The sequence below is a fragment of the Schistocerca cancellata genome, chromosome 7, assembly GCF_023864275.1.
Source record: "Schistocerca cancellata isolate TAMUIC-IGC-003103 chromosome 7, iqSchCanc2.1, whole genome shotgun sequence".
Classification (NCBI taxonomy): Eukaryota; Metazoa; Arthropoda; class Insecta; order Orthoptera; family Acrididae; genus Schistocerca; species Schistocerca cancellata.
In genome coordinates, this window is record NC_064632.1 from 34,084,865 (window position 1) to 34,097,221 (window position 12,357).

The 12,357-nt window shown below is 41.0% G+C and overlaps 1 protein-coding gene across 2 annotated transcripts in view; it reads left to right on the forward strand.

Moving 5' to 3' along the window:
- Positions 1 to 12,357, forward strand: part of LOC126092530 (uncharacterized) — a 205,691-nt gene that overhangs the window by 113,062 nt on the left and 80,272 nt on the right. For both annotated transcript variants that reach the window (XM_049908158.1, XM_049908157.1), the window contains exons 6-7: positions 3,418 to 3,591; positions 3,699 to 5,972. In XM_049908158.1, coding sequence (XP_049764115.1) covers positions 3,418 to 3,591; positions 3,699 to 5,972 — 2,448 coding nt within the window. The remainder of the gene's footprint in view (positions 1 to 3,417; positions 3,592 to 3,698; positions 5,973 to 12,357) is intronic.

Here is a 12,357-nt window from a genome sequence, read left to right on the forward strand (position 1 = left end):
CCATGCCTACTAATCCAGCCCATGACCTTTTTTTCGACGCCTCCTTTGATGTAGGGTATGCAGGCCGCTCCTCTTCCCTACTACCCCCGGGAGTCCGCTTCCGTCAACTGCTCCATTCTCTTTCCTTCCGCTTTCCTAAAACCTTCTGGACAACTTGGGGTACAGCACCGCCTTGGCTCCGTCCCCGGATCTGCCTGCTCCGTGACCTTTGTCAATTTCCCAAGGATGGTACCCCTACACTTGTTTATCGTCGGGCATTTGCTGCTCTATGTGCAGCAATGACGGAGGCCACATTTATTTACACCGACGGCTCGAAAACATCGTTAGGTGTAGGGAGTGCTTATATTGTTGGCGACACCCCAAATCAATTTCGGCTTCCCGACCAGTGTTCGGTTTATACTGCAGAGCTTTACGCTGTTCTCCAGGCTGTCCACTACATCCGCCGCCATCAGCGGATACAGTACGTAATCTGCTCAGATTCTCTCAGCTCTCTCCTCAGTCTCCAAGCTCTTTACCCTGTGCACCCTCTGGTCCACCGGATTCAGGACTGTCTGCGCTTGCTCCACCTGAGGGGCGTCTCGGTGGCGTTCCTCTGGCTCCCGGGACACGCTGGTATCTGTGGGAATGAGGCGGCTGATATAGCGGCCAAGGCCGCAGTCTCTCTTCCTCGGCCAGCTATTCGGTCGCTTCCCTTCACCGATCTACGGAGCGGTTTATGTCGCCAAGTTGCTCATTTATGGCATGCGCATTGGTCGGCACTTCCCTGTAATAAATTGCGGGAAGTGAAAGCCCTTCCTTGCGCTTGGACCTCTTCCTCCCGACCGCGTCGTCGGGAGGAGGTAATTTTAGCTAGACTCCGGATAGGGCACTGTCGTTTTAGCCATCAACATCTTTTAAGCGGCGATCCTCCCCCACTCTGTCCCCACTGCTCTCAGCTGTGGACGGTAAGACACCTTTTAATTGAATGCCCCTATTTTAATCAGTTACGCTCCCGTCTACAGCTATCGCCTGATCTATCGTCGATTTTAGCAGATGACACGCGCTCCGCCGACCGCGTTCTCCAGTTTATTAGTGACAGTGAAATGGCGTCAGTCATTTGAACCCTTTTTTGGGGACAATCACCCCCTTTCTGTAGTGGATTTTTAAGCATTCTTCTATTTTTAGTTTCTCAAATTTTCTGACTTTGTTCCCATTGCTGCTGGTTTTAAAATTCGGTTTTTTACTGTCTTAAGTCACGGGCTGGGCGCTAATGACCTTAGCAGTTTTGCTCCCTAAAACCACAAAAAAAAACAGCATTCTCTTGAGTAAATTAGAATTTTGTGGTGTCAGCAGTAGTGTTGCAAAATGGTTTGAGTCTTATCTAACTAACAGGAAATAAAGGTTGTCGTTGGTAAATACCTGTGCAGTATGGGAAATACCTGTGCAGTACAACAATATCAGATATTGAGTCTGCCTTGATGCAAAATACATTGTTTATTAACTTGTTTATTTTCCCAAACTAGTTTCAGTGACAAATATCACGATCATCAGTGTTTTTTAAAATCTAAAACATTCAGAAAATAGCATAGTTATACAAACACAGGGACACATTATTACATTTTTACTATTCATTTTTTGAAATATATTTTTAAATGGATACTTTCATACTACCTTATTTATTGTATATTGTAGCATGTTTTTTGAGAATTATTGTCGCTGTTTGCAACATATTTTCTATGCTTTTTTTCTGTTGCGGTTTTTTCTCAGCGAACATCATGTCATCTGCAACTGGTGGGCGGCTGTTAGTAAACGAAATACTAGAGGGTGAACTTCGTACGTCAGCAATATACACTTGGGGTTTCAGTAGTGTTGTGGAATCCAGTTATTTCGTGTGTACTGGGCTGTTGCTTAGTTATTCGTGTACTCACATTTGTTGGATGGTATGTAGCTGATTCTATACACAGAAAAACAAAACTTTCGCACTTTGGTTATGATCAAGAATATTATTCCATCTTGCTGTTCGCGTGTGTTGCGAGAGGTGTATCACATGTTGCGAGAAGGCTGTGAAAACTGTAGCACGAGTTATGACTACTTCTGTTCCTTATTTATGTCTTTGTGTTGGTGGAGAAATGGTTATTTTGCCTGTGTGTGCTTTCTGTTGTGTGTCAGCTTTCTCAGAGCGGTAAATGTGTTATTGCAAAGTGTTGTGTTTCTGTTTATTACATTTTTCCCTTTGACTATAGCTTTTGTTTGTATTAATTTTCTTCTATTGTTAGTTGTCGGTATAGACTGTTGCTGTTTTTCAGAATGTGTAGATTGTTTTCAATATTACTGGGGTTATGGTTTTTGTTCATTAGGTCTTCTGCAAAAGTTGACTTGGTGAGCTCTCATGTGCAGTAAACACTCAGTCTTCATCTGATTGGGAATTAATTACATGTGGTGTTTGTCAAGGTTCCTCCTTGGGTCCATTGCTTTTTCTTGTACATTAAAGACCTCTCATCTGTTACATTTCCAGAGGCTGGGTGCATTACAGATTCCCTCCTCTCACCATATAAGGGTACATCCAGCATTATCAAACAGGATTGTTTTGTTGGTCCAGGTGTTATGATGTAGGTGGTATATAAAGTTGGATCGGCATACTGACCAAATTCAACACTGACATAATTTTTATGGATGACAGTGTGTGGCCACATCGAACAGCACAGGTGGAGGAGCTCTTGGAACAAGAGGATATTCTGCAAATGGATTGGCCTGTCTGTTTGCACAAGTTAAATCCCATCTGGCACATTGGAATGTGGTCGGGAGACATATTGCAGTATATCCACATGCACCAATAACCATCTAGCAGTTGTCAATCATGGTGGTGGAGGAATGGAATGCCTTACCACAGGAACTTCTTGTCAGCTTTGTGGCTAGCATTGCAGCACATGGCAGAGTAGGCGCTGTTGCCTGTGGTGATCACACATCCTATAAAGAACCATGTCCCAAATTTTGTAAAGTCCGGGAGCACAGCATAAATTTTGATGACGTAGCTATTAACTGTGAATAAAGCTGTCATACGTGTTTGTCTCATTGCATATTTCTTTTTTATCTTCTGTACTATAATGTAGCACTTTTTTCTATGTATGGTACAAGTTTCATCAAGCTGTTACCTGGCATTGATACATTATGCTAAAGTTACTTTCATCCTTTGTTCTGCACGCAATTTTATTTTTATATTTATTATCTGATTATTATTTTCAGTATTATTCTATTTAGTATTATGCAGAACAAAATGTAAGGCATATTTGTCTTAGAAAATGAAATTAACTTATACTAATGGTCTTTTACTGAAGTTAAGAGCATTTAATTACTCTTATATAGCCACCTGTTTATGAAGTTTTTCTTGAAATAGTATGTGATACCCATTTTTAATATGTAGTGTAAATGATTTCACAGGAGTGTTACTTATGGATGAAGGCACAGATACCTCCTGAAGGCATCCACAGAAATTCCTATTACGTCAGTTACTTGGACACTTTTATTACTCCTTCTGCTGTAGTTACTGGTAGTCAGTTGAAAGATATATCGAAGATTCCATGCCGAGAAAAAACACCAGTGAGGGGGTCCGTGGTAAGAGTTCATGAAAGAAAAATCTAATTGTATGTTTGTTTGGTTTATAATATTTATAGTACTCAATTGTGTACCTTATTACATCATTCTTTGTCTTTTTCTTATAGAGTAAAGCAGATACCAACCAAGAAGACTATTATCAACAGTCTGATTTGAAACCTGTGAAGTATATCCCTGAAGGACCTTCTGATTCATTAGATAACCAAGAAGAAACTGACTTTTCATATGACGATAATGAAAAGCAAGATGTTTTGAGTTGTTCTACATCTTCACCTCCCTTGCCAACTGAATCATTACTTTCTTTCAGAAAAGACTGCATTCTAAAGAACTGGAAACTGCAGGTTAATAACAAAACCATGAGTGATGTTACAATTCATGTCAAGGGCAACGTGGAAATTGCAGCACACAGACTAGTGTTTTTTGCTCAGGCTCCTTCGATATTATGTGATATTTCGGAAAAACCAGGAGAACAAGGTCATCTGCAGTGGAAAGATGTGTCATTCAGCTCAGCTTTAGCATTTCTGCATTACATTTATTGTGGGAGTGTAGAGGAAATTTGCTCACTACAAGAGGATGTGAATGATATTCGATCATTAGCTGTAAGATATAATAAGTCTGAACTTTTGAACCACCTTGACAAGTTGAAGAACATGGGTAGTAGTTCTTTGAAGCACTTACATGATGAATGTTTGAATAGCAGAATAGGAGAGAAATATAACAGTAGTAAACCAGAAAGAACAAGCAGAATGTCCGATACATTTCAGTCACATTCTGAACTTGATATTGAAGATTCAGCTGATCTTCCTCAGCAACGAAACCTACAGCATTGTAAGGAAATTGGTAAATGTGAAGATTCTGCTGCTGATAACTTCTGTGATATTGACTACACAGAATATAGCTCTAACCCACAAAGATTTGAGGAAATATTGAGTAAGTCACAAATAAACGAAAATGATGATAAAAGTGATAGATCGTCTCCAGATATATTTTCAGAATCACACACACCTATTAAAACTAATGATATTCAGCGTGATAATATTGACATTCTCTCAAGTATGCTTTGTAAGCTTACATCAGGTCATGAGCCAACAAATATAGATGATTCCGTAACAGATGTGCATGAAGATGCAGATTCTGTTTGTGATTTAACTCAAGGAAGTCCAGAAGACTATCTTACTTCAGACTGTGAGCCAGCAAAAGTAGTAGAAGTACCAGATGAGTCTTTAACAGAGATGCCTGAAGATGAAAATGTTTCTTGTAATTTAGCACCAGGAACTCCTGAGGAGTATCATTCCATTAATTTTGCTGGTGTATTAACAACCACTCCAACACCTGCAAAGAGAAAACTATCTGACGCTATCTTGACACCATCCAAATGTGATTCTCCAGCAAAAAAAATCTGCAAAGAGAGAGACAGTTCACCCTTGCAATTAGAAAGCATAAATCCAACTAAAGGTTTGAGCATTCCAACTGATTCTTTCATTGATACAATAGATTTAACACAAAAGAGTGATGGATCATATGAAAATGAAGCATATCAACCAAATTGTGCAATAAGCTCTAATATGGAAGAAAATAATCAATCAGATAGTGGAGCTGTAGGAACTAATGGCAGTTCATGTGAGACTCTCCGTCTGGCAGCTTCAAAGATTCATTCTTTTGAAATAGGAAAATCAGATAAAGAAATTCAGTATAATTTGAATAACTGTTCTGAAGAAACTAGTAAAGGAAATGATGCATATTGTTCTGACAATTCCACTGCTGTTCCAGAAAATCATGAAAATACTTCATTGCTGACTAGTCCATTGGAGTCTTGCAGAACAGAAGAAAGTCCAGATTATGGAATCACGACATTTGCTTCACCAAAAAGTACATTGAAACCTATAGATCAAATAACAGAAGAAACACATGCCAATTCTCCATTATCTGGAACCCCACTGGCTCTTCGTTGTTTGTCTCAGTTTCCAGATGCAACTATGAGGCGTAGTTTATCTCGGATGATGTCTCATTTAGTTGACAAAGATACACAGTCACTTATTTTGGCACATGATGAAGTAGAATGCAACCAGATTTCCTCAGATGTCACTAGTACTCATGATTCTGACACACCAAAAACACTTAAGAAAACAGGTATGGATTCCTTAAAAATGATGCTGGAAGATTCTTTTGTTGACCAAATCCGAGATAACTCATTTTTCAGGGAGGAATTCGTAAACAGCCCGTCTGGATCTCATAGAACTGAAACACATGACAACAAGATAAATGATGAGAATTCTGGAAATCCAGAATACCAATCAATAACTCCAGTCAACAAATCAAGTATATCTGAAGAATTAACACCTTTGCCTGACTACAGTACAATGAAGACACCACAGCTGAAGGTGGGTATTGTCAATCTGTTTTATTACAGCTCCTTAGCTTTGTGTGTGTGTGTGTGTGTGTGTGTGTGTGTGTGTGTGTGTGTGTGTGAGAGAGTGTCTGTTTCCTTATTATATTAAATCTACCTTATGTAAACAAAAGTAATGTACAGCAATGTGGTTGTCACTCACGTCATGTAAAGATTTACATGACCTTCAGTTTTTCCACACCAATGAAAGTTGGTCTTCATAGGGGGAGCTGCTAGTGTAGTCTATTGTTAGAAGTGAACAACAGAGAATGAATATTAGAAATGGTGGATTTCTGTTGTGCTGAGTATCATCCTAAATCATAACTGTGGAAAGTTTTATACACAATATGATACAATTTAAAAATAATTACCTTTTTAAATCAGTGTTTGAGATTTGGAAAATATTCTTTTTCCATGGCCACTATCTATCTTTGATTCAGTTAATCAAATAAATAATCTTGAAGATGAGTGTCACTCTGGGCTCCCAACAACAGTTACTGAAAAGGTAACCACATTTCGTGTTGGAATATATTGCAGGGAGATTGGTAGAAGAATGATATGCATAATTTATTTTCTTGTAAATGCTGGGCTCTGCTAGTTCATTGTACGATGTTTCCAAATATTTAGCATCACTGTATCTGTTAAGGTCATATCTGACTTTAATGGCATTCCCTTTTACGTTAACTCTGCCTTACTAACACACCCTAACACACCTTATTAATAGTCCTGATACACTTCTGTTATATGCACAAAGTCAGCTGCCATCACTGCCTTCTCCAGCCTCCCACTGCCATCTCCAGCCTCACATGACACCAGAACAGCTCAACATAGTGCATGTTGGCGACACAAATCAAGGAGGCTATTATGTCCAGGTCACCAAGTACACCACAGTGCCATTCCCTTTATGAACTATTTCTCGTTCCATCTGCAATTACTGCCTTATCATCCACTATAGGCAGAAAAAATATTTTTAGTGAATGAGGACAGACATATTTGTGAATTTCTGGGTCAGGGAAGTCTATGAAGCAGTACTGGATTTTATACAGTTTGAAATTTGCCAGAGAGGATGCTGATATCAAGTCAGGTCAGTTGTAACCAGCTCAGTCAGCCATCAGCGTTTGTTGGTAAGCACCAGGAGACTAGCAAGTCATATATTTAGCTCTTTCTGTTATTTTCATTGTTGTCTGTGTAATTCTTAAGTTAGTGATGCTAGGATGGATAGGGTGTGTGCAGATGTGGGAGGGGCTGGATGCAGTTCGCAAACAGCTAAAGGTGCTTGTGGCTGTGGTCAGCCGCCTGCAGGCTGCTGTCCCAGGGTGTGGCAGCAGTGCATTGTATGGGACATGTCAGGTGTCGCTTGTTTCACACATGTGCTCTGCTAAAGAGGCACCTTCCAGTGTACCCGAAGTGGGGGATCCATGCCTACTGCCGGGATAGTGGGAGGTTGTTACAATGTTGTGTTTCTGAAGATGGAGAATCAGTGTGATGGAGGCTGGCCATTGGCCTCGCTCATATACTCTGTGAGTTGGCAGATGGCCACTCCTTTAGCAGGGTCTGAGCAGGCACTTCAGTGTTATGCATCATATGGAGCACCTGAAGGAAATAGCATCATTGGCTGAAAGGAATTCCAATGTGTGCTTGGTATGGCTGTCAGAGGGGGCGTCATCCAAGCTGTGGAGGTAGCCCTCCCTGCCTGCTGGTAACGAGGGTGCATGCTATAGTAGTCTGCAGGTTGTTGCTGCTGTAGGCATCAGTGATGACTGTCACTTGGTTTCTGAGCCCATCCTCAGTTCTCATGGGCAGATGGCAGAAGTGGTGATGACTGCTGGCCTCGCTCGCAGGGTGCAAACAGAGCTCACAATTTGCAGCATCGCACCCAGAATTGATCGGTGTCCTTTGGTTTGGAGACAAGAGGAGGTTCTCAACCAGAGGCTCCATTGATTCTGTGATGATCATGGCTGCAGATTTCTGTACCTGAATTATTGGGTGGGGAGGGACTTATGAGGAGTTATGGGAAAAGTTTAAATTTATTTTAAATTATGCTCTGGACACATGCGCCAAGTAAGTGGATTACGGATGGAAAAGAGCCTACATAGTTCAATAATCAAATTCAGAAAATGCTGAAGACACAGAGGTATTGCACTCCTGCTTCACAAAAGAAAGCACAAATTTCGACAGGCAGAAGTTAGTAGAACTTCATGTGCCCGTAAGAAGATCTGTCAGCAAAGCATACAACTACTTCCACCATAGTACCATAGCGAAAGATGTTTACAAGAACATGAGAAAATTCTGATCGTACGTAAAATCATTAAGAGTGTCGAAGGCTTCTATCCAGTTAACTCATCAATGAGTCTGGGGTGGCAATAGAACACAGCAAAAGGAAAGCTGAAGAAGTTTTAAATTTAATGTTTAAGAAATCATGCAGACGGATCGTGCAAAAATACTGTCGGTGGTCTGTCGCATAGACTCCTGCGTGGAGGACATAGGAATAATCTTCCCTGGAACAGAGAAGCAACTGAAATAGTTGGAAAATAAATAAATAAATACCGTATTTACTCGAATCTAAGCCGCACTTTTTTTCCAGTTTTTGTAATCCAAAAAACCGCCTGCGGCTTAGAATCGAGTGCAAAGCAAGCGGAAGTTCTGAAAAATGTTGGTAGGTGCCACCACTACTAACTTCTGCAGTAGAATATATGTAGCGCTACACAGGCATGCTTTATAGGCACAAAGATAAATACTGGCGCCAAAACCAATGCGTCAGTAAATAAATTAAAAAGATGGAAGACGAGCTTTTTTTCTCCGCCCCGAGTTTCGACCACTGCATTTTCATACATTATCCAACAAAATAATACAAATTCTGTATTGTTCATCTTCGAAGGTATGCACAATTTCAATGTACTACGAAAATCCGACTGGCAAGACTGTTTGGGATGTTTGTCAATATGGCCAACTCTACGTTCTGAATTTTTTCCTACCTGTGAGAAGAGATGGTTGCTAATAGGAACCTGATGAAATGTGAATCACATGCAATATTCTCTTCACCATAAGCGTAATACGAATATAAACATTTTGCCAGGTATTCTTTCGTGTTTCCTGCTATCTGATTTAAATCCTGTCTACCTAATAAACTACGAAACTAGAGACAACAGCAAACGCAGAAGAATATACATATCGTGTCATGTTTATATTTGTATTATTCTTATGCCTAATAGTGATACAGTCAGAAATGAAGCACGGCAACTGACTAGATTTTAAAATCTAAGACGACTCTAATTTCTGTGCAGAATTTGACGTACTAAAGAAGCGGCCGCAAAGATTTTCAAACGGAGAAAAATTTTTGCCTAACTCTCGTTCAGAACATGTTTTATCATACGCAGTCTATTATTTGGTTCTTGTTGATCATTATCAAAGAAAGCAGCAGTGTAAATAACAACAAATAGCAGTCTTTTGACATTGTTTCGCTAATGAGACGATTCCTCTCGTTTTTTAATTGTAAGCGGCGGTAGTGTGCACAAAAGCAAGCCATGCCGCGAGCGGCGACAGGCCGTAAACACGCACTATCAGAATGCGACAAACAATGTATGACACAGCACAGTAATGCATTTTCAGCTTAGAGTGACGTAAACACCTATAACAAAGAAAACGGTACTTATCAGATCAAAGCAAAATAAGCAATCGATCCAAACCAGACGAAGCACGTGAAAAAGGAAGGGTACCCGTATAAATACGGACGGAGCGCCTGACGCATAGCAATGGCTACCTGGTAAAGCTTAACTGCTAAGCTTACGACTCAAACCAAGCTACTGTAGCTGTATCGTCATTCATTATACCTAAATTGTGTCTCATATTAGAATGGACCAACTTTGTTTCGATTTGGAGGTGCGGCATAAAACTTTTCTCTCCCCTTGAATTTCGAGTCTCAGATTTCAGGTGCGGCTTAGATTCGGGATTTTTTTTTTTCCTTTATTTCGAATCTCATTTTTCAGGTGCAGCTTAGATTCGAGTGTGGCTTAGATTCGAGTAAATACGGTAAATAAGTCTCCAGGTGCAGATGGAATACCAATTCAGTTTTACAGAGAGTACCTTGCGACATTGGCCCTTACATAGCTTGCAATTATCATGAATCTCTCACCCAGCAAAAAGTCCCAAGCAGCTGGAAAAAAATGCAGGTGACTCCTGTGTATAGGAAAGATAACAGGACAGACCCACAGAATTATAGACCAATATCCTTAACATCGATGTGCTTCAGGATTCATAAACACATTCTTAGTTCGAATATAATAAATGTCCTTGCGACTGAAAATTTTCTGTCCACAAAACAGCATAGTTTTAGAAAGCATCACTCATGCGAAACCGATGTCCTACAAACCATGGATGGAGGGCAACAGGTAGCTTCCATGTTCTTAGATTTCTGGAAAGCGTTTGACACGGTGCTCCACTGCAGACTATTGAAGAAGGTCCATGTTATGGATTGGGTTCCCAAATATGCGAGTGGCTCAAAGACAGTAATATAACTCAGTACATTGTCCTTGACAATGAGTGTTTATCAGAGACAGGGGTATCATCAGGAGTGCCCCAGAGAAGTGTGACAGGACTGCTCTTCTTCTCTATATACATAAATGATCTGACTGATAGGATGAGCAGCAATTTATGGCTGTTTGCTTATTCCTGTAACATTCAAATACAGTATTAGTAGTGTGCTGCTGTCACATTGATTAAATATCTAGGTGTAAATTTGCATAGTGATGAGAAATGGAATAAGCTTGTCAGGTTGGCAGCAGGGAAGGGGAATGCTCAATTTCGTTTTATGGAGACAGTTTTTGAGAAAATGTAGCTCATTTATGGAGGAGTTAGCATATAGAACACTAATGTGATCCATTCTTGAGTACTGCTCCTGTGTTTGGGGTCCTCACCAGATCAGGTTAAAGGAAGACAAATAAGCAGTACAGAGGTGAGATGCTAGATTAGTTACTGGTGGCTTCGATCACCACACAAGTACTTCACAGATGCTTCAGCAACTCAGTTGAGACACTTTTTGCAAGACACTGTTGCAAAAATTTAGAGAACCAGCATTTGAGGTCAAATGCAGAATGATCCTACTGCTGCCATTGTGTATTTCGTGTAAGGACCACAAAGATAAGATGAGAGAAATTAGTGCTTGTACGGAGACTTGTAGCCAGGCTTTTTTTCCTTGCTCTATTTGAAAGTGGAACGGGAAGGAGAATGACTAATAGTGGTGCATAGTACCCTCTTCCACACACCGTGTGCTGGGTTATAGACTATGTATGTGGATGCTGATGTAGATTACTACTAACCTTGACCTGAAGCCATACCTGATGCCTCCCCACACCATGTCATCAGGATTAACATTGCTACGTGTTTTCTAAACATCGGAAGAATGTGGCCTCTCCCCAGGTTGCCTCCATACTCACTGATGATGATCATTCTGGGTTGTGCAAAACCACAATTCATCACTGAGTGCATTGTGACATCATTCATAAATTTCCAAGCTTCACCACCACAACACCACTCAAGACACAGCAGTTTGCCCTGGGGTGTTAATGACAGCCTAAGCATGAGACCGTAATTCCATAGTCCAGCTGCTACTAGTCTCGTTCCAGTGGTGCAGGATGACAAGCATGTTGCAGGGAGTCTATTACCTGTTCTCAGACAGCAGAAACAGATGTAAAGGGATTATGATGTGCTTGGTGCACAATGAAGAGACAGCTGGTCCATCCAATTACTGAGCATGGCTCCCAGCATGGAATGCTTGACTTTGACTGTTTCACAGCCAGTGCCACCTGGAATCTTCCCACAACTCTTGCTTTTCTGAATTGCACAGGTGGGAACTCTCCTTGCAACATATCATTCGTTCCCATTACCCCTGCGTGGCCACAACCTTCACTAGCCTCTCTTCTCCACCTGCTTTGCTCCTCTTCCCTACTATCCCTACAACTCTACATATCCCTTCATCCCACCAGTGCACCTACGTAGTCCTTTGCCCTTGTGTACTTCTCTCCTCTCTCTTTTCCCCTTTGCTTCCCCCCCCCCTCCCCCTTTCCCCGTTTCCAGCACAGTCCCACAATGTTACACCTTGCAGCCCATTATCCTTACCTTACCACGTCTCTGCGTACTCCCACAGGAGGCACTAGTAACTTCCCCCACCTCTGTCCCTTCCTAGCCCACACCTCTTCTGTATTGCCAGTAGCTGACATTCCTGCCTACCTCACATCCAGTCATAGTCTGGCCTTGGCACCCAGAGGCACTGGTGGTCATATGTGTGTTAGTTATGCATGTGTGAATGTCAGTGTTTTTGTTGTTAGTTCACATAATCAAATTGGAGGTAAGTGATGTGTGTGTGTTAAAAGTTGTGGATTCAG